The sequence below is a fragment of the Zonotrichia leucophrys genome, chromosome 1A (assembly GCF_028769735.1).
Source record: "Zonotrichia leucophrys gambelii isolate GWCS_2022_RI chromosome 1A, RI_Zleu_2.0, whole genome shotgun sequence".
Taxonomy (NCBI): domain Eukaryota; kingdom Metazoa; phylum Chordata; class Aves; order Passeriformes; family Passerellidae; genus Zonotrichia; species Zonotrichia leucophrys.
In genome coordinates, this window is record NC_088170.1 from 62,839,742 (window position 1) to 62,861,345 (window position 21,604).

The 21,604-nt window shown below is 35.3% G+C and overlaps 1 protein-coding gene across 7 annotated transcripts in view; it reads right to left on the reverse strand.

The window, feature by feature from the left end:
• The window catches only part of PCLO (piccolo presynaptic cytomatrix protein), a 326,044-nt gene that overhangs the window by 181,710 nt on the left and 122,730 nt on the right, over window positions 1–21,604 (reverse strand). For all 7 annotated transcript variants that reach the window (XM_064702961.1, XM_064702964.1, XM_064702962.1 and 4 more), the window contains exon 4: window positions 3,347–4,567. In XM_064702961.1, the coding sequence (XP_064559031.1) occupies window positions 3,347–4,567 (1,221 nt within the window). The remainder of the gene's footprint in view (window positions 1–3,346; window positions 4,568–21,604) is intronic.

Sequence of the window (21,604 nt, forward strand, 5' to 3'; positions counted from 1 at the left end):
TATTACTAAGAGTACACCGAGTTATAACAATAGACGGTATTGGGGAAAAATGATAAATATTGTATACGTAGCAAGGGGTATAAAGATACGTGGCGGTCAGGGGGAAGAGTCAGTGTGCCCATGGCTGACTGCTGAGCAGATCTTTGTTCGGCTGAAAGAACATCTTTTAGATAAACAATTAATAAACATAAAACCAGAAAGAAGAACTGAAGCCTCTTCTCGTCCTTCGATACGCGGGCTGCCCCAAGGCCACCTCGGGCCTTTCCAGGCCCCTCAAACAGCCGAGATAAACCGGACAGACAGCTAGCTTATTTTCTGTGGTACTGGCCATCACATCCACAAAGACAGCATTATTGTTAAACTTGCAAACATATCATAAACATAAGATTTTTAGATGAATGACAAAATATTGCCAAAAAAATGTTGATAAAGATTGTGTATATATATTCTACAACTCTTTGAGATTGAAAAAAATACATTTAAATGAAAAAAACTTTTTTTTCCCTTGTAAATTAGGAAGTACTTTGGTACATGTCGCAGTACTGGGCTTTTCTGAATATTTCAATGGCATTTCCTCTGAGTTTGCCTACTGTGTGTTTTTAATACTGGACAAATTTAGCTCTAATACGGACATTGATGAGAGCAACTTCTTGAGAAATGAGGAAGAAGGGGACTTTTAAAACCTGCAGTCTGGATAAGACTTTAAAAACAGCAAATGCAGCCTCTCTAACTAATGTAAAAAAGGATCTAATTCCAACTGTATTTGTGCTATTTCAGTGGCTTTTCTGTGATGACAGAGACAATTCATTATACAACTATTTTGTATTAGAAGTTTTAGCTTTATAAATATTATTTGTTTGTATTCTTCCTCACTTTTATTTATTCTTATTTGAAAATATAAAGCTTACGGTTCAAAAAACATCTGGATATGGTACTTATGGGCATGTTTTAGTGGTGAAGGTGGTAGTTTTTTTTGGGTTTTTTGTTTTTTTTTGGTTTTTTTTGGTTTTTTTTTGTTTAAAGGATAATAGATCTCTCAATTGATATCTGTGATTTGTCCTGAATCTGAACGGAGCAAATAGTGAGAATATTTAGAAGAGCATGGACAGGATAATGCAAAATGGCTTCACACTTACTAAGGGCAAATTTAGATTAGATATTAGGAAGGAATTCTTTATTATGAAGTAGCTGAATCACTGGCACAGGTAGCCCTGAGAAGACGTGGATGGATGTCCCATCCAGGGAAGTGCACAAGGCCAGGCTGGATGGGGCTTTGAGCCTCCAGGTCTAGTGGAAGGTGTCCCTGCTGATGGCAGAGGGGTTGGAATTAGATGAACTTTAAGGTCCTTTCCAATATAAACCATTCTATGATTCTATGGTTTCCCATTGATTATTCTGTTTGTACTGAATCAGAACTTTGGCCTTTTCATGCTCCAGGGACTTATTGCTGCCTTTTTTTAAGTGAAAAACAGGATAGCAAAAATTGCTTATCTACTATTGGAAAGCTAGAAGAGTTAGTAACTACCATTTCCACAGAATTTAATATAAAATGACAGTGGTTTGTCAAGTGCAGAAAGGTTTTCCCTTGCATCCCTAATTAAAAATATACCTAGCTGAAATTCTCCATATGATTCTGCCCTGAAATACACATAAATTATATTCTTCAATGTGTACATGTTGTCTTTTACCTAGTGAAATGGAAGCAATGTGTGATATCTAAATTGGCATCACCTCTTCCACTTTTATCACACGCTCTTGGGAAGAGCTGTGCCTAGCAATGTTTGATGAACAGCACAGACAACACTGAAGTACTTCAATAAAGATAAATTAAAAATAAATCAGAGGTAATTTTACAAAGCACAAGCTAGGTGAGAAACTTTAATACTGAACAATTTGAAATAGGATTTCCCCAGATCTCCTTTTTGTTTGGTCCAAAAGGTAGGATTTCTGGCTATGTTACTCTAAGCATAATTCAGGGATTCCCTCAGTATGATCATACACCATAACTCTTGATATGATCAAGAGCAGTGAACATAACGTGTAATAGGAGGTTTATTTCAGACAGGAGACTTTGTTCATGAAAATAGTATTTTCCAAAGCAAAATTTCTGAACTGGAATATTTTTCTGTCCAGATATCTTAATTACCACCAGGAAATACATAAAACAAAATCAACCAAATCCTTGACCTTTTTGACTAGGATTATTTGAAAATACAATTCTTGCAAAGGTTATATACTTTCCCTAAGCCTACTCCTACTCTTGTGGCCACATTTCTCTTCACAGAGAAAAGCAAGGTACTACTTCCCAAGGATATTTTATGGGAATCACAGTGAGGAAACCTCAGAGAAAGAAAAACCAATTCTTATCTCATTTGCTGCTCCTCTTGCTGTGCTCATGTGGGAGGTGTTCTGGAGATTATTTAGCCAAGGTTACCAATTGCATCCACATGTGTGTGCCATGACTGTCAGGAGACAGTCACAAGGTTTTGTGGAGTTGAGTGCTTGTGCAGTTTCAGTTTAAATGCATTGCAATATAGTATAGAATAATATAGTATAATAAAGTAATTAATTCGCCTTCTGATATCAATAGAGTCAGATGCATCATTTCTTCCCTTTGTTGGGGTTACTCTGAGTTTACAATATACCCTCATAACATACTACTTTCATAAGATAATAATCACTGCACCTAATTTGCAGTGCTAATACAAAACCCCTTAACTTTTCATTTCTCAACAAATTGTGAATGCTATTATCTTCAGCTGATAAAGTGACTTGACCTCTAGTACATGCTATCACAAACTCACCCATTCCTCTGACATGAGAGCCCACAAATATCCTACCTGAATGTACTTGTCCATATGAGATAAATCAGTTAAATAGTAAAAAGATGTAAAGATTGCATACTTTCATGTACCATGTTCAGGCATCACAAAGTATTCCTAAAATTTATATTATATTTTGTTATTGCAAAGCGATGTACATGTTACTCTCTCAGATTATTCCCTTTTGGGATTGAGAACTGTGAAAACACTCCAGTTTCAACAGTTAATCTTTGAGGTCTGAAGAGTCAAGAGATCAAGGTAAATAAATCTGAAATACTGGAAAAATTATTGAACAAGAGCTTTGCCTTAGTTTCAAATGCCTAACTGCTTGAGACTTAAAAACAGACAAGTACCTTGAAATGTGCATGTAGAGCATAAGACTAACTAGTGAACCTTTCACTCGATGGAAGTCATTGATTTTATAATTTAGAATCATTTTGTAAAAAGAATAACAGTAAAACAGGAAGGAGAGGGTCTGGATTCTAAGGTGGAGAGAAGCAAGTGGGAGGCAGAAAAACACTTACTATTTTTTCTCGCACTGCTTCCACATGGTCGGCTCCTGGCAAAGGTGTTGTTTGAACAGGAATTTCTGTTTCCTGGGCTTTTTCAGCTTTCAAAACCTCTTGTGAAATCCCAGTTGTCAAATCCTCCTTCTTAACATCTTCTTGCTCCTTAGCCTGCAGTCCCTTATAAGGTGCTTCAACTTCCGCTTTCTCTTCAGCAACATGGTCTTTAATCTCAGCTGTAACTTCTGCCTTTTTGTCTTCTGGATGTGGTGTGCTCTTTTCTGGGAGAACAGTTTCTTTACCTTCTTCCAATGTGCTTAGGGGTATCTTTTGGTCTGCAGTTGTTGTTGCAGGAATTTTATCTGCTGAAGGTGTCTTAGAGAGTTTCCCTCGCTGAAGTTTTGTTTCTTCTTTTTGACCTTCCTCTTGGATTTTATCCACCGATGAAGTTTTCTTAAGTTTTTCATGTTGAAGTTTTATATCTTTCTGAATTCCATGTTGGATTTTATCAACTGAAGCTGCCTTTGGCAATTTTACCTCCTGAAGTTTTGTATCTTCCCTCTGAACTGCAGGTTGGATTTTGTCAGCTGACAGTGCCTTTGCCATTTTCATCTGTTGAAGTTTTGGGTCTTCTTTCTGAATTCCCTGTAAAATTTTGTCAGCTGAGGGTACCTTTGCCAATTTTGCCTCTTGGATTTTTATGTCTTCCTTTTGAACTCTCTGCAAAATTTTATCAGCTGAGGATGTTTTTGCCAGCTTTGCTTCTTGGAGCTTTTCATCCTCCTTCTGAACATCCTGCAAAACTCTGTCATAGGAGGCTGTCTTTGTCAATTTTGTTTGCTGAATCCTTGGGTCCTCCTTCTGAGAAGCAAGCTGGATTTTATCAGCTGAGGGTGTCTTGACAAGTTTTCCCTGTTTAGGTTTTGCATCTTCCTTTTGAATTCCTTGCTGGATTTTATCAGCTGACAATGTTTTTTCCAATCTCCCCTGCTGAAGTTTCGGAGCTTCCTTCTGAACGCCTGGTTCTTCTTTTGGCTTTGCTGCTGCTGGAGTGGGAGGTGTGGAAGTCTTCTGAGGGGAATGGGAGACAGCAGGCACAGGACGTTTCTGAGGAGAAGCAGCTGGTTTGGATGTTGGTTGTGAAGGGCCTGTTTTCAGAAGTGGCACCTTGCCCATATCTCCAAGTTGTCCTGACATTGCCCTTTGGGTCTGGCAGTTTAAGCACAGCCATTCCTGAACCTGTGACACAACAAACATATAAAGTTACTTATTTGAAAAAGCAACAATAAAATCATACAGTGTTTTCAGCTGATACAGTTGAATTCTTTCCATCTGAACGCTATGTATCCTGCTGTCGCAGACATCTTTTATGAAAAATCCTTTCCTTAGGAGAGGCCTCAGGAACAAAATGTAAACAATGGTTATCTGCTGCTGTGGAATGCAACAGGTGCATCTGTGATTGGCCCATGTTGAGTGTTTGTAATTAATGGCCAATCACAGCCCAGCTGGCTCAGAAAGAGAGCCCACCCACAAACCTTTGTTATAATTCTTTGCTATTCTATTCTTAGCTAGTCTTCTGATGAAATCCTTTCTTCTATTCTTTTAGTATAGTTTAATGTAATATATATAATAAAATAATAAATCAAGCCTTCTGACACATGGAGTCAGATCCTCGTCTCTTCCCTCAACCTGAGACCCCTGTGAACACGGTCACATCCTGGTAAGTTATTTCTTTTCTTTCCTTCTCTTGCAGGAAGCTCCATAGCACCATTCCAGATATGGAGCATATCAGGTTCCATCCAGAGAGCCAAGATGAACAAATATAAAAAAGGCACTGTGAAAACTAACAGCAACAACATTTTTCCAAAGCATTGATGACCTATATATGCAGTTTGCTGACATATTTCTAACATACATTTCTTTCTAAAGCCTCTATAATCTATCGTTATCTCCCTATAATTTTGCTAGCCTGAGAAAAAGGGAACCAACTGGCACTCATGGCTGTGTTTCTCTCAGGAAATTCTCTCTTGAGGTTTTGTACAGGTATCTGTATAAATTCATTATGGCTGTAACTCAACAGGACGATCACCTCTCTGCTCACTTTACTGCTAAATCCCTGCTGCACCCTGGCTCCTTATACTTTTCTTCCCCAAAATCAGAAAAAAGACAAGTGCTTCTATCTGTGCCTAGCCAGTTGCCTAGCTACTACATAAGAGGAGTAATCACACTGTTTCCAGTGAGATTTAGTTCATAGTTCCTTTAAAATAGCAAAAGAAAATTTTAAGCACAGAAAGGCACTGAAAGGAAAGAAAAACACTCTCTTCTGGGTACTAGAATAGCTAATGAAGGTTTACTTCACTAGTGCAATATGAGCTTCACTGGTGGATAAGTGGTGTATAATGGGCAATAAAATTTACATTTAAAAATAGCTGATCAACAATTTTTATAAAAGTGATATATAAATTACAAGAAACACAGATGACATGACAAAAATCTTAAGTAAGAACAGCTCAAATGGGCTAGTTTTATGGAAATGCAACTAAGGAGAGGCTATTTAAAATTTTGGTCGAGGCACAAGCAAAGCAAGAATATATGCATCATCATTCAGGTCACCAAAAAGTTATCTTGTGTATTTATTATTCTACTTTTATAGAAGTCACCAAACTAGTGAGCATCCTAGCAATTGACACAAAAACATTTAATAATAGTACCAAATAATATTGTCCCAATAAATGCAATTTATCAGCTGAAGCAGTAATCTCCCCTAACACTTACTATATCCTATGCAAATCCAAGCTGAATGTGGCTCTAAATCAGACTATTAATTATAATTAAGGTTTAAATTATTTTCTGTTGAAAAAAACATTTAAACATGATCCTTCAGGATCCATTATTCTCCTCCTTGGGAGTTACAGTATTCCAACTACACATCATTTGTTGAGGAAGCACTAATTAAGAAATACAAATTATTTTTTTTAAATGAATGTGCAAAATATAACTCGTTTTTCTTGCAAATATTTATTTTTTATGGGTTTATCTGGAATTCTTAGCACAGTTTCCTCTCTTTTCCTAGAAAACTGTATTGGAAGCCATTCATATGTTGTGTACTGTATTTTATGAACTTAAAATAGAAGCAATGCTGCAGGAAAAAAATCTGCCCCACAGAAAATCATTAAATTATTATTAGAAGTCTGAAATGGACTAAAAATGCTAGATAAAATGCAGCATAAAAAGACTACTGAAAAACAGATCCAATTTCATATTAGCTTTGATTGTTTTCTCATAAAATTTGTGAGGATCAACATTAAAAAGTTGGCAAAATAATTATCATAGTCTTTTTTTTTTTTCAATTTATTGGAGGGCTGAAAAGATTTTAAACCCACAAAAAGGGGGTAGATTTTGCTTTATCCATTCAGCCTGAAAAATGCTCCTTCCCCAATGTAAGCAGAAATAATGCCATTAATATTTGTGCTAATATAGCTTCAGTCAGCACAGGGCATGAGAATAAGACAGTACTTAAATGTATTAAGCTTTTCAGAATCTAGCCTTAGCCATCCTTAATTATATAAAAAACATAATGAAGTGGTTTCTGCCATGAAATAATCCATAGTTTAAAAAATTACTGGTATATAGATATTCTCTATAGACATGATAATTTATACTTTAAATTCACATGTTCTTTTTGCAGTGCCATTTGTTCAACCTATTTTTTTTATTTCTTTATATCCAGTTTCTAGGGCCTCTATGTTTGTTTCTTTTCAATCTACATTTGGAGTACATCTACACTTGGCTCTCCTGTCTCTGCTGTTGGTGCAGATTCCATCTCGTACCTCCCAGCTGCAGCTACTCACTGCTCATACACTTGCTCCTTCTCAGATTCATCATCACTTCCCTTTCCCTCATTTAAATCCTTCACAGACCCCATTCTCTGGATACCTATAACAACTTCAGCAACTTCAGTAACAGTATTAAGTGTTTAGTTACCCAGTCACTGTTTGCACTGCTTGCTGTGTCTATTTAGTGTCTTTTCCCTGGAGTAAATTTCTGCAACTCAAGGGCTATGCTTTGTGCTGAGAACATGGTAGAACTCTTAAAAAGGAAAATAATGACAATTAACATGAAGAAAGAAATTTGATTATTAGAAAATTGGTAAAATGCACTAAATTTTATCAAAAGAGGGAACTCACAGACTTGCCTCTCTGCCATAATGATGAATGTGATAGTAGGGAAATAACCTGGAATTGTCCAGATATCCATGATTTAATGAACCTTGCCATTGTGCTCTTGGACTTCTATATCTGCATCTATTTACCACTTTGTTTTTTAGTGCTGCTGTATGACACTCCCAAAGCTATGTGTTTCATATAATGGTTTCTCATCACCATGCAGATATTTGGTCACAAAAGAATGTACAAAAATCATCTTATAGCACCAGGCCTCTAGCTCCCGATTCTCTGTCAGAATGGTTCTCTGTAAAATCAGATTTTGTACCATGAAGTCATATGCCTCAGTCTTAGACTTGTCTTTTCCTCAGTTAACCCCATGCCCTTAATGCAAGATTTTCCCTAAGGCTACCTCTTCAGTAAGCCTGTCAACCCAAATTTATTAGGAGTTGGGAAATGGACATCATCTTCTTTTAGCAGTCTTCACTAGATAAATCTTCTTAGTTCCTTACAGAATTCTTCACACCCTTTGGTCCCTGAATTGGCCATAGACTTTATGATTGGCACTAAAGTGATACAAGAGCTTTAATACCCTGAATCCACAGCTCTCCCTGGTTTCAGCAACCCTTACAACCCAATATTGCTGAGCAGAGCAAAATAGCTCTGTCACGATGTTCTCCTCTCATGGTTTTTTAATAAACAAATGTCATTATGAAAAGGGCATATGTCTAATATTCATTGTCAATGTCTGTTTTTCAGCCATCAAGCAAGAGCTCTGCCCTGCTGGTTACAGAATGGCCCATCCTGCAAAGTAAAGGAGTGAAGGAACTCTTGAAAGGCTCAGCTCAGAGTTTCAGGTGTTTGATTCAAGGCCTAGGCTGGTACAGCACAGCTGAGAGTTCTCATCTCAGTTTTATTGAGAAAAACACTGCTGAGATGGTATTTTGGAGAAAACCAGGTGATATAAGAAAACTGGAGGAAAAAAAAAAATGTAAAGCCCCATAGGGTCACAGGGAGAAAAATTCAGGTAGAAATATACTGACATGAAGAGGTACAAAGCCAAAAGGAAAATAAAGAGAAGTGGATGGTAACAGCCCAGCAAGTGTAAAGGTTGGCTGATATGTTCCAAGGGGGTGGAGAAGTTGCTGCTGTCTGACCTGACTGATGACTGTCTGGCCAGCAGACACTATCCAAAGATCTCACTGAGGTGGTGAATGTGTTAATTAATAACTCTTCATTGATATCTATCTGCTGTGTGTGTTCATCCACAAATTGCTCTGTACTCGTCAAGCCTGTGCATTCTCCTTGCTGTGTTTGCTCTGCCTGTGGTAGACACTGCCTGAACAAAACACAGAGAGGGAAGGCTACATTCCCATCTAGAAAGGGAATGCTGGCCTCAGCAGTTCTTTGGGGTGTGTGATCCACAAATTCAAATCTCACACAAACTGAGGACTTAGATCTCCTGCCTCTAGAAGAAATATTCAAATTGCTAGATCTACATATAAAAAAGTTATCAGCTCTGCCACATAGATTGATAGAGAAGCATAAATATTCAGAGCATGACCACAAAGACTGTAGATCTGGCAGAAGAAAAAAAATACAGAAATAAAATACTAAAATCCCACATTTTCTCTATCCAAATAGTGTTAAGCAGGCAGGAGGTAAATGTCTAAATGAAGCCAGTTTGGCAGAGACAGGGTCCACAGTGAAGCCTCTATGGCATCCAGAATTAGAAAAAATGCAGATAGGTTTTCACAGATAAAGTGTCTGTGGAGGTCACAGACAGTTTTCCAGGCTCATTCTCCTGAATTTACACATCAATTTTGTCTAAAATGTCACTTAGGAACTTAAACTTATTTTTGGATTCCACCTCAAGTGGAGAAATTATGTGCAAACAAATGCTTAGTCAGATGGTTGATTTTTGGAGAAGAGGTTAGAAAAATGTGGCTAATTTAACCTAGGGAAATGAATCTCACAAATATGACTTATATGGGAGGAAAGGTATATTGGCTGCAAACCAAATGGATATTAATGGTCCATGGACAAATTTAGCTTTAAAATTAGAACACCTTCGTTGCCAGCAGTGATTTGAAGTTTGGAGTATGATACAATAGGAGTGTGGTACAGAGAAACACATTTAATTTCAATATGTGATGTGATTGCCAGCAAAATCACTCAATAATTCATGGAATCTTACCAGTTTTAAAAACTGCATTTCTGTAATACTAATCATGAGAAGAATGCATTATATCATTAGCATTAAATAGATTCACAAAATTTAGTTGAGTTTAAGCATCAAGGTGTCTTCTAGCCACTAAAGAGAGATCACAGAAAACTCCAAACCCTGGTTCAGATGAGTTTAAAGCATCACATTAAAAAGAAATAAAACCAAAAAAACCTGTTAAAATCCCTGCAGAATAAAGAATTTTGTCAACAGGAGGAGTAAGGGATTACCTTTTCAGTTTAAGAATTTTTTTTTTTTTATTTGCTGAAGTTGCAACCAAGATGAAATTGTTTTCTGAACAATTGAAAACAAAATACCATCTTTTATCATTTCCTCAAATAGAGTTTCAAGTATGTGATTGAGGAAGACTGTTATCTCAGACTGTAATTATTGTTACTAATTAATATGTTTACTTGTAAGCCATCATAACTATGAAATAAAATAAGTTATTTTCAATGATCTTTTCTTTTTCCACACCAAGTGATAAAGTTGTAAATACTGAAGCAGATTACCAGAAAAGCAAAGAGAAATCAGTGTTTCTCCCACGTGTCAGGAATTACCTGCTCCTTAATTCAATAGGGTTGGGACTGCTGAATATTTCACTCAACTATGTACAGATGAAATAGAGTATGACAACACAAAGATGACCTACTTCTTCAAGTGATGACAATTCTGAAAAGTGTGTACCCTTACTTCAAGAGACATCTCAGCACCTTCAGAAAAAGCTCAAGTTTTGTGTTTTTTCAGCAACTGCTCTGTTGTATGGGAATTTTTATTTTAGCCATTAAATTTAATATATAATGGGATTTTTATGTGTATAGTGTCTGTGTATACTTTAATTTCCCTTAGTTATTTTGCTGAAATCCCTTAGAGGCTTAGAATTATGCTGTGAATGCACAAAAATGTATCCCTAGTGTATATATACACCATCACAGATGCAAACAAACCAAAACTGTGGAAAAATAACTTTTTCATTGAAGAGGGGCTAGCAACACTGTAATTGTTTTTACTCTGCATCTAACTGCACTGTGATATGTTTGTTGCTTTTTTCATGCATCAATATAACAAGATCACTAAAAGTCCTCCTTGTATCTGTATTGGCAAGTTGTAGGGCTGCTGTTGCCCAAAACAAAAGCATGATCCTCCCTCCTCAGTCTTACACAGAGAAATTCCCATCGAGCACTTTAGTATTCCTGGTGACCACTTCTGTTAGTGTGGCAAAAACGACCCCAGTAAAGGAAAAACAAACAAACAAAAAAATTGATATGGGCATAATTCAAAGGACAAGCTTTTGTTTATAAAACATTTAAGATATTTTTGAATGTTGACTTCTACAATGAAGTACACATGAAAATCAACTTTCTCTCCTTACATGTCAATGATTATACAATTTTTTTATTAAGGAGTCTTCTAATTTGCAAAGTCCATCTCAGAGGGGCTTTTGTATTATTTTTGGTTTCTCATTTCACTTACAAAAGCTACTGCAGATTGAGAATTTACTGGCAGGATAAGAAGACAACAGTTACATTCATAAACATATTTCAGTGTATATCTGACAACCAGAGTGAGATAAAAATTGTTGCAGCAACATTCTCTCTCTCAATTAGATGACTAAAACAATTTCTGTTTGTTTGCATGCGTGACAAATGACCACACAGTTGTGCATTAATGAATAGCAGCATGTGACCTCTATTAATGCTATTCTTAACTTGCTTTGATAGAATGGCAGTTCCTAAAGATTTCTGTAGACTCTATGGACAAAGAAATCCAAGGTTGTGTTAGTGTCTGAAGTCATAATTTTATGGTAAAAATACGGTTTTATTAAATAGTTATTTTATAAACCAGTTTAGTCAGAGCTTTAAAAATGTTAGGCTATTGTAATCATTCTTGGCTATATGCAGATGTTGAGAAGCCTCACTGCGCTCCTTTGTACCCCTTATTACAACAGTATCAAAGAATAACTGTTTTCTGTGCTTCCTAGCAGCTGAATCACGATTTTCCACAAACTGGTCAGCAGAATATGTGAGTATTCCCATCCCACCATTGCTATTATTTGTTCTGAACTGACAAAATGTCCAGTGTCACAGATGGCACTAAAACAAAAAACAACACCATCCCCTGAAGATTCTGTGGTCTATTCAATTCTGTGTTCAATGCTGACCTTTTACAGACAGTAAATAGAGAAAATTGTTTCTGTTCAAAACCCAGATCTTACCTATGGAACTAGGTTCCATAGCAAAGGAGAACTGTTATTTTTATTACATTTCACAATATGTGTTTAGTTATCAGCTGCAAAAGCAATCTTTCTACCTGAACTTTGATGGATCATGTATATAAACACCTTAACCATTCTTTGTAAGAACTTTTTGTTTTGCTCATCCTCAATAGAAATACAGAGACAACTTACATGTATTATTGCTCTTAAAACCATTTTGTATTTTGCTTGCTCTTGCAAATCAGACTATCCTAAAAATAACAAGTGCAGTTCACCCCAAAAATATGCTTTGAAAAACCAAAATTCTCTGCTAAGACAGACTGAAATGTGTCTTTTGTCCCCATTTTACCTAAATAATTAATTTTTAGTGAAGAATCTGTATGCTTCAAGTGAAATGCTATCAATTGAGATGTAAATACTTAAAGAAAAAAAGCTGATTTTATTTTTTTTTTAAGTCCTAGCTATATCCACTCTCATCTAACCAATTGTAAATACTTAACTGAGGACCTAAATGTATGACCCTGTCCACTCAGATTCACTCAGCAGGCTATGGGACCTTCTCTCCTCATATGAACAGTGTTGGTGGCCTGACTATTGTATCTATTCCTGATTAGGGAGAGAGCCTGCAGCAAGCTGTGCTCCACACAGACCTCACTTCAAGGATGAATGTGAGATTTGCTCAGAGCCTACACTAAAGTCCAAAGATAAACCTTTCCCAAAATAGTAGCCTGAAGAACAGACCTAAATCTGTAATCTGATATTTAAATAAATGGTCTGATATTCAAAATCTCTAAATACCTGAAGACAGTTCCACTGACTCTTTTCCACTTTTCAGTTTTTCTCTTCTGTTTGAATCTTTTAAATCTGAATCACAGTGTACATATCTGTTTTATCAGTTATTTTTATTTTACCTGGCTTTATAATTTCAGTTTATTAGCAATGGTTTGCATATAATGTTTGCTTTCAGTGTCATGTGAATAATATCTGAATCCTTCAGGTGCCTGAAAAATTAGGGGGACAGGCAAAGAAATGAGCAAAAAAATATAAAGGGGATAATTCATAGTCAAGGCAACACTGTTCTCAATGAAGAGAACACAGGTGCAGCAGAAAGGGAAGGAAGGTCCCTTACCTGGCTTTGGAAAATTATATTAATCATTACCTACAGATACAGGAAGAAGTTTGCATGTAATTGATTTTCTGATCTGCTGGCAGCTGCCACGGCAGTAAAGAGATAAAAGAAATAAACAAAGGAAATAGATGTGACACCTGTGCAGAATGACCATGGCTTTGTGCGACATGGTACGTGCTGAGAAGCACACAGGCCTTCCAGCAGCTTTTGCAGCTCTTCCCAATGGAAATCTCTCCTAAACACCCAAAATGAGGAGGTGAAAACCAAACTGCCCTCCCTGCCATGGGCAGTGTGCAGAGATGGCAGAGCACCACAAAGCCACTGCCTGGTTTTGCAACACAGGAGCAGAATAACACCTTATCAGCAGGTGTGACCATTTTCACTGATAAGAGGCAAATTCCCAAGCCCTGAAGCAATGCAGTGCAAAGTCTGGGGAGAGGCAAGAGGAGAGATGAGGTGCAGGTACAAAAGGGAGAAACACAAGCTTTTTAGTCTCTTGGCTTCATCCTCCTTTGAGGTTGCTGCTGATCAGCTCTCAGGGAGACTGTGGTGACACGTTTTAAGTGACAATAATCTTTTCTGTATGTCCCACTCATTGTTTTGACCTTGCACTTTCCTGCCTACAATTTTTCCTTTGTGCCACCACATAAAGAAAATATTGGAAAGACTGTCTTAAAATGGAATATGCCATTTAGTCAGCAGGAAAATCCTGTCAAAAATTGTAACTCAAAAATGTGAGCATGTTGTGTTCTCCCATTGTTTGGAAAATATGTACAGGAAGAATTTAAAATAAAACACTTTTTTTGGGAAACTTCAAACCAATATTCATTAAAAATTCTTGTCAGTATTTTGTAAAGAAATACGAGTGCAATCTGTTTTAAAGTATAACATACTGTCATGCTAGAGTATGGCTTAAAGCACATGTTTTCTTGGTATCTAATGTGCAAATAAATCCTATATACTCCAGCAATCACACATAAGCTTGAGTTTACTTTCAAGAGACACCATAAAATTATGCAAATAAAAGACCAAATAATCTAAACCAATGTAAATCTGCCCAAAACAAAAGTACTGGCTTACTCTCAATATAAATATTAAATAGAAAAGGAAAATGCAGTGCTTGACTAGGAAAAAAAAAAGCAAAAAACACACCACCACCACCACCAATTAAAAAACAACAACAACAACAACAACAACAAAAACCCCATGAAACAAAACAAAAACTCAAAACAAAAAACCTGTGAAATCTGGAGCTTTATTTTTCTGTCTCATTAGAGTCAATAGATCTGTCATAGCTCCTTAGAAGTAAGGGAAAGGCCCTTTTATATTCAATGCTAGTAGGAGTACTCCATTTCCCAATGGACTTACATTCAAGTAATAGACACATTATGCTTGAAAATTATTTGTTTTATCCTTCTAAAAATAAATTTTTCTCATATCTCAAAATACACACTGTACTATAGAGTGGAGAAAAAATCCCTACAAAAAATGAAGTGCTTCCAAAATTACCTCCTAGCATTCCTTAGTTGCACTTTCACTTCTTTTTGCTGTCTTCAGAAGGAAAAAGAATCCTTTCAAATCAACTAGTCACCTCAGGTCAAATGCTAATTACACAATTACTTATATAGTTTAGCAGATTCAGAATTTCTCCTTGATAAGACAGAGGATCCCTTCGTACATCTTCAAAAATATTTCAGGGAAAGGGCAAATCCATAACTGTTCAATTATATTTGCATGAATGATACATAGACAGACAGCCACACACATACAGAGGTATGAAGAACTTAGGAAGCCAAACAAACTTTTATACATAGAGTTTATTGTCCAGAAGGGGCCGTTGTTTTTAACAGATTGGATTCTTTAATGCCAAAATCCTTCTAGTTTCACAAAGAGTTCTCTATTCTCAACATTTCAGCATTTCTTAGAAAGATAACCAAATTTATGGGGGGAACTTCTCTAGCTTCAAAGATTATTCTTCCAATTATTTCTCTATCCATTGAATTTTTTACATGTTGGCTCTTAGATGGCATAAAAATACAGAACCAAAAGCTAGAGAACATATGAATTATAATTATACTTATGTTTTAAAGAATATTATTGAAACATTAAAAATATAACCTGTAAAAGAAGCCATGCAAGACCAAGATGCATGTGGTGCAAGCTCAGCACCTTCCCACACCATGGAGCTGAACCGTAAATAGGAGTGATACTCACAGTCTCTTTTGGCAAAAAGCAGCACAGTTACTCTGTCATGAAAATAGCTTGTGGTTTAAACTGCCTAACACTCTACAACAATAATGCTAAATATAGAATAAATATGGCTCCACTGTGAAATAACACATTTGCTATTTGAATTTCTTCTTCTTCTTCTTCTTCTTCTTCTTCTTCTTCTTCTTCTTCTTCCTACTATACCTAATGTATTCATACTTAATAATTTTGTACCTTATGTCACATTTGACAAACATTATTCTTGTGGTAAATATTTGTATCATTCTTACAATGACAGCAGAAATTGCACAGAAGCTTAACTTTTATCTTGAAAGCATGGTCTGACTTGAACCATGTTTTAAAAGGGTATTTGATGCTCAAGTGTCTTTAGTAAAACTTTTAGATAAATTGAAAATTGTTGAAGAGTTTTAGAAATATGTTGAAATACTTTTAACATAAAGAGTTATTGAGTTTTAAAGTTAACTGTTGTTTTTAGTCTGTCATTTCGGAAGCACACAGTTCTCTTACTTCTAAACCCAAAATATTAACATCTGTTATAAAAACAAACAAAATTTTTAATTCTCCAAACCTTGGAATGAAGTCTATATTTTAATCCTTTATTAAAAAACTCAAAATGGCAAAAAATAACCCTTAACATAAACAACAAACAAATAAGAACAACATTCATTTGAAGTTTTATGTTTTCAAATGTGTTACTGTTATTCAAAATAGGCTTATCTTATTTTCTCATTAAAAGTCAATTTTCAAGTCTTAATTAAATTTGAAGCATTTGCCCAATCCTTGAAACCCCTTTAAAGAACCTGTTTATATCATAAATAACATGATCTAATCCTCAGTCTTCCAGGATAAGTGATACTAATGTCAGCATCTAATTAATTTAATTGTATGTTCTCTTATAAGTCAAGGACAAACATCTGGAGATAAAAATGACAGAGAAGTCAACAGCTCTCAGTGGTTTGATGAAAAGTGAAAAGTAAAAAACCCCAAAAATCACAAAATAAAAAAAACTCCCAAAAACGCAGCCCAAACCCCAAAACTTTCTGCTTATCTGTGTTGTCTGGGCTATGAAATCCCTCACATGGCCAATGGGATTGTGATGATTAAAGTGAAGTAAGGAGCTCACCCAGGCAGTGCCTCCACTTTTCTGTGCAACAATCCTCAGCAAAAATGTTACAACCACTTTTACTGTTCTTTTATTCCTCTTCAGAGACAGACCCGCAGCTTTCTGCTTCTTACAAGTTCTCCACTTACCTCAGGACAGCCCTATAAGGAATGGTCTTAAATCATCGAAATAGCATTTTACGAAAAACAAAAATAAAAAAATCCCAAAGCAAAATAGTGGAATGGAATTTGTCGGTGGTCTCTAAATCTCCTTACTTACCTAAAATTATCAAAATTTCCACAAAAAAAAAAACAAACCCAAAAAGAATGAAGGAAACCGAACCAACAAACTAACCAACCAAACCACCCCAAGCCAAACAAACAAAGAAAACCAACCAAAACCAAAAACCAAAACAAAGCAAAAAACTACAACAGCCTTTTTGTAAAACTGTTCAAAATAATTTTTTAGTTCTTGGTTTTGTGCCACCTGAAAAATTTACCTACTGCACTCTCACCTTAGTTCATAATTTATAAAACCAGGATATAATTTGGGTTTTTTTTTCTTCTAAAGAAATATATCTTTAGAATTGAAACTTACTCAGTTTTATTAAACCATATAGCTTAAATTAGGAATTTGCATTTACATTCTATTTTTTTAATCATATATATCACATAAACCAATTAAAAAAAAAACAAACCAAACTTCTAGTAAAATATGAATCTGCCTGAATAAAAACAAAGAATAAACCCCATTTATATTATAAATTGATAGAAATTTTAAATAACCTCAGAAAGCAAGAGCCTTTGTCAAAGTGGGTTATGAAGAGCTGCAGATATAAAATCATGAAGAGTGTATTACAGAGATCATAACTGCAAGTGTATGGCCCGGAGAATTCAAACTGCATCCTAAAACACATCAGAAATTATCATATCTGTATTATAGTCCATGTAATCAATTCACAAGCTTTTGACGCCAGAATAATATGCAGTCTGCTTGTAAAATGAACCATTATGGAGCTCTTTAAAAAAACATCTCTAGGCAATGAAGTGGAAAGTTCACATCTGTCTTCAAGGGCAGAACTGGAAGCAGTTTCCAGTGTGCAGAAGTGAATTTTTTTGTCCATCAAAGCAGTTAAAATTATGTCCTAAAATCATCTGCATTTAATATAAACCCAGTACTTCACAAATAATCTTTTTTCTTCAAAGATGGAACTTGGATGCAATCATTTTAATTATTCTGCAAAAACAACTAAGCAGACTTTTTTCCCCAAAAAATCTTGAGTTTCTACTGCTATGTTTTCAGATATGATGTACTATAAATTTGAAATTCTGTAAAAGAAAATTGTGTAAAAGACATTTAATTGCACTGAAAGCACTTATGCCAGTATCTGCAGAAAACACCAAAAAAAACCCCCCAAAAAACCCCAAAAGTGTAAATGTGTAAATACTAATTCACCTGACTGTACATTCCACGGTGATGTTTGGGAAGTGAATTCATAACCAAAATACCAACCAAGATTCATAAAATTTGCCATCTTAAGAGATCTTATTGTTGATTGAACATTTACCTCTGTAACTAGTCTGACAAATTAATTTTATTTTGCTTCATTCATTTATTAAGATTTTGCTTCAATCTCCCAGATTATGCTTCATTGGCACTTAGAAAAAACATTATCCTTCAATGCTTCATTAGCTACTTCTCCATCATAGTTAAAAATATACATTACAGCAGTAATGTAGTATAGTGAGTGTGTAGCTCACTCAGATAGCACCAGCTCTTTTCAGTTCTCTATTTCTAACAGAGTATTTGCCCAATAAATTCCTCATGGGACATTGCATCTTAGAGAACTAATTTGTAGATGGTGCATAATATTGCCAAAACATTCCTTAGAAATGACTTGCGGGAATAGCATTGCTGTCAATAATCATTAATGAATTTAATTGGCAGTGTTGATCATGGAAGTAGGAAAACAAAGCCATATCTGCAACAAAATTGAGTATTTCATGACAAAAGTTTATCTAGGAAATTGCAGAATAAACTGTGCTGAACACATGAAGACAGAGAAGAAGTAAGCCTGGTTTTGTCTGGTTTTACGTAAAAGCACTCCTTGAATTAAATCAACAAGCTACATGAACTAATTTAAAAAGCAGATACACAAATAAAAGTAGGAAATGGTTTAAAAGTTTGACAAAAAATTAAAAAAAAATCAGCAAAAGACTGCAGCACAGGGCAAGGCCTGACAGGACAAAAGCTCACAAACAGGCATCACTAAAAGGAAACCCAGCTGCTGGAGGAAAAAGCACAGCAAAACCCAGAGGATTCAGGGGGTACAAGTTTACAAAAGACACATTTTACTCCCATTCCACCAATAAAGATCCTTCTCAGAAAAAAACAATTGTTTAATAAAGAGGAAATGAGTGCTGCTCTATTTATCATGGTTTGGTAACCACTTTGTGTTATATAACAGCAGTAAGCATGGTAAAAACACACTTAAATAAAAATGCTTCTCTGTAGGACTGGCTAATCTGCCTTTAGAGCTTCCTCTCTGAAACCTGATGAACGCTCTAGGAAACTGTATCTTTGCTGGTTTGATTTGAAAAACATGTCGTTGATCTACTGTAAAAGGATTCTGTCTGCAAAAGCAGAGCTTGAAAAATTATCACAGAATCATGGGAGCCCAAATATATTTTTAAGAGCTTATTTTTAAAATGAATCTGTTTTAATCACTATGTCAGAAAGTGAGATCTTTTTGTCAAAAGGACTATCTGTAACATGTATGCTTGATTGAGTCTTTTGTGCCACCAATTAGGAAATTAACTCACCAAGTTTCCAGAATTTCTGGAATCAGAAAATATGTCATACTCAGTCTTAATAAAAAAACTATAAATAGATAAAAGACAGAAATGAAGTTCTAGAAATTATTAAAAGTCATATTAAACATAATGCAGCACAATGCAGCATTTCAGACTCAAGTTACTTTTCTTAAAGCCCACTCAATAATGTGCATGCAGTTTATATTTGCTGCCCCAAACCACCCACAACCCTCCTCAAGCTGACCCAAATCAATTCTACTTGGTTTCAACTCTCCCTGCTTAGCTGGAAAGTGTCAGAATTTTACATAATTTTTACAATGATTAAAGACATAAAATATTTCTAAAATGTCTTGTGAAAAAACTGCATGACCACATTACATTTTTATAATCTGTGCATATTTTTAATGAACCACTTAGAAACAGCTAAGGGAACAAAAAAACCACTGTAGAATGAGCAGACTAAAAGAATCCTTTAATGGAAAATGCCATTTGAGGGCAACAAAAGATCACATTTTAGGAAGCTCAGAGAAGTGGTACCTATTTTGTGCTGCTTTCTGTTCTCATTACAGCTTGATGATTTTCATGAAAAAAAAAAAGTGATATTTTTTGTTCTGATTACAATGTATGTGACAAGAAGGCATTATGAATTTGCCATTTTCTATCCCTTTTACAACCATTTTTACAGGAATAAATAGTACTGGAATTCATGGTTGACAGTTTATCACTCTGAGCACAGATCCACTAGATAGGTAAGCAGTATCTGATATTAATCTCACTTTTACCTGGTGAGATTTACAAATGTCCTCTGTAAAACTGAGACCTTTGCCAATCTATGCAAATGTCATGTCAGATATAAGTAAACATGAGGCTTATCTAGAGAGTTCAGATGCAAAAAAAACCCCCAGCAAATCTGGTGCCACAACAGGTGAGGTGCAAATATTTATATTTAAATATTTTATAAATATATTTAAATATTCATATATATTTTTTATCTTTTCTGTCTGATCTAGGCTCCTTAGTATGAGTTTCTATAGACCTGTGTTATGTTTTCTAAAATATTATTCCTGTTTCAGACTCCACCATTCTCTTTTCTGTCTTACACAGATAATGACAAGCTGCATTTAGATGGGTTGCTTGCTTCTGGATGCCAGAGTCCTGTTCAGACTTTAATTCACAATGCTCATAACAAAAAGAACCATTACAGCATTCTCTGTAAACCAAAACTTTTGACTAAAGTGCATTTGGAGAATTTATGATTTATTTTAGACAGTTTAGTGAACCAGACACAAGCCCAGGAACTGATCTTTGGTTTAGTGTCTGCATTTCCTTTTGCTCCTTGCTAACATTAATTTTGAGGAAATTAAATTTTATATTTGTAGAAAAGAAATATCTCAAAAGCTTGATGATAAATGTTATAAACTCCTGATTTCTATGGTATTCCAGAAAAATGGCAGAAAAAGAAAAGTATAGATAATTTCTCATCTATGAATGGGACTCCTTCTAAGGCCTTTTTAAAATTCTACATAGGGACCATGTGCCCATTGTGAATATCAAGATTATAGAAAGAACTTGCACACACTCCAGTTAGCTTTCTAAAAGTGTTGGAATACAATTGTTATTTCAGCCCCATAAAAGATTTCTGGATGATAAACACTCCCCAGTCTTGATGTAATAAAGAGCGTTTGTTGACTTATACAATACACATCTAGAAGAGACACACAGGGCTGACTGTTGTAACATTCAAAAACTGTTAATGTGCTTCAAAGCACATCAATAATTGTCATTGGAAAAAAACCCAAAAAAAACCAAAAAACCTAATAAATCCCAACAGGAAACCTGAAATTATGTGTTTCCAATGAAATACTTCTGAACTGTTAAAGATTCATTGTGATTTAAGGAAGGTCTGTTAAAGTTGATCCTACACAAATTACTTAAAATTAAGATATAAAATGTTTTTAAGGTAATCAAATTTTTCCTGTGTAGAACATGTGAAAAAAAATGATTATTTGAACTGCAGAAGAAGTAACTATTCCTTGAATATAGCAGACTTTAACTAAAGTTAATTATATCTGTTCAGCCCACAGTGGCTAAAGAGAATATTTGACGTGCTTTGGGTGGGGAAATGTATGTTTGTTTACCTGCAAAATTAAAGTTTCTAAATGTGAAGTCTAGTAGTATTCACCACCCAACCTTGAAAAATTAAATATTTTAATACCTGGAGTCATCATAATCTTAATTGGAATCAACTCAATTTTATAAATAGTTAATTTGGCAGATCATGCTTTAGTACTTAAAAAAGATGATGGAAAAATAATTTGAAAGTGCTAGAGGGACAATTTTGAGGGCCGTGCAGACTCTCTTCTGGAAAATGCAAAAAAAGAACAAAGAAGTCCAGAACTGT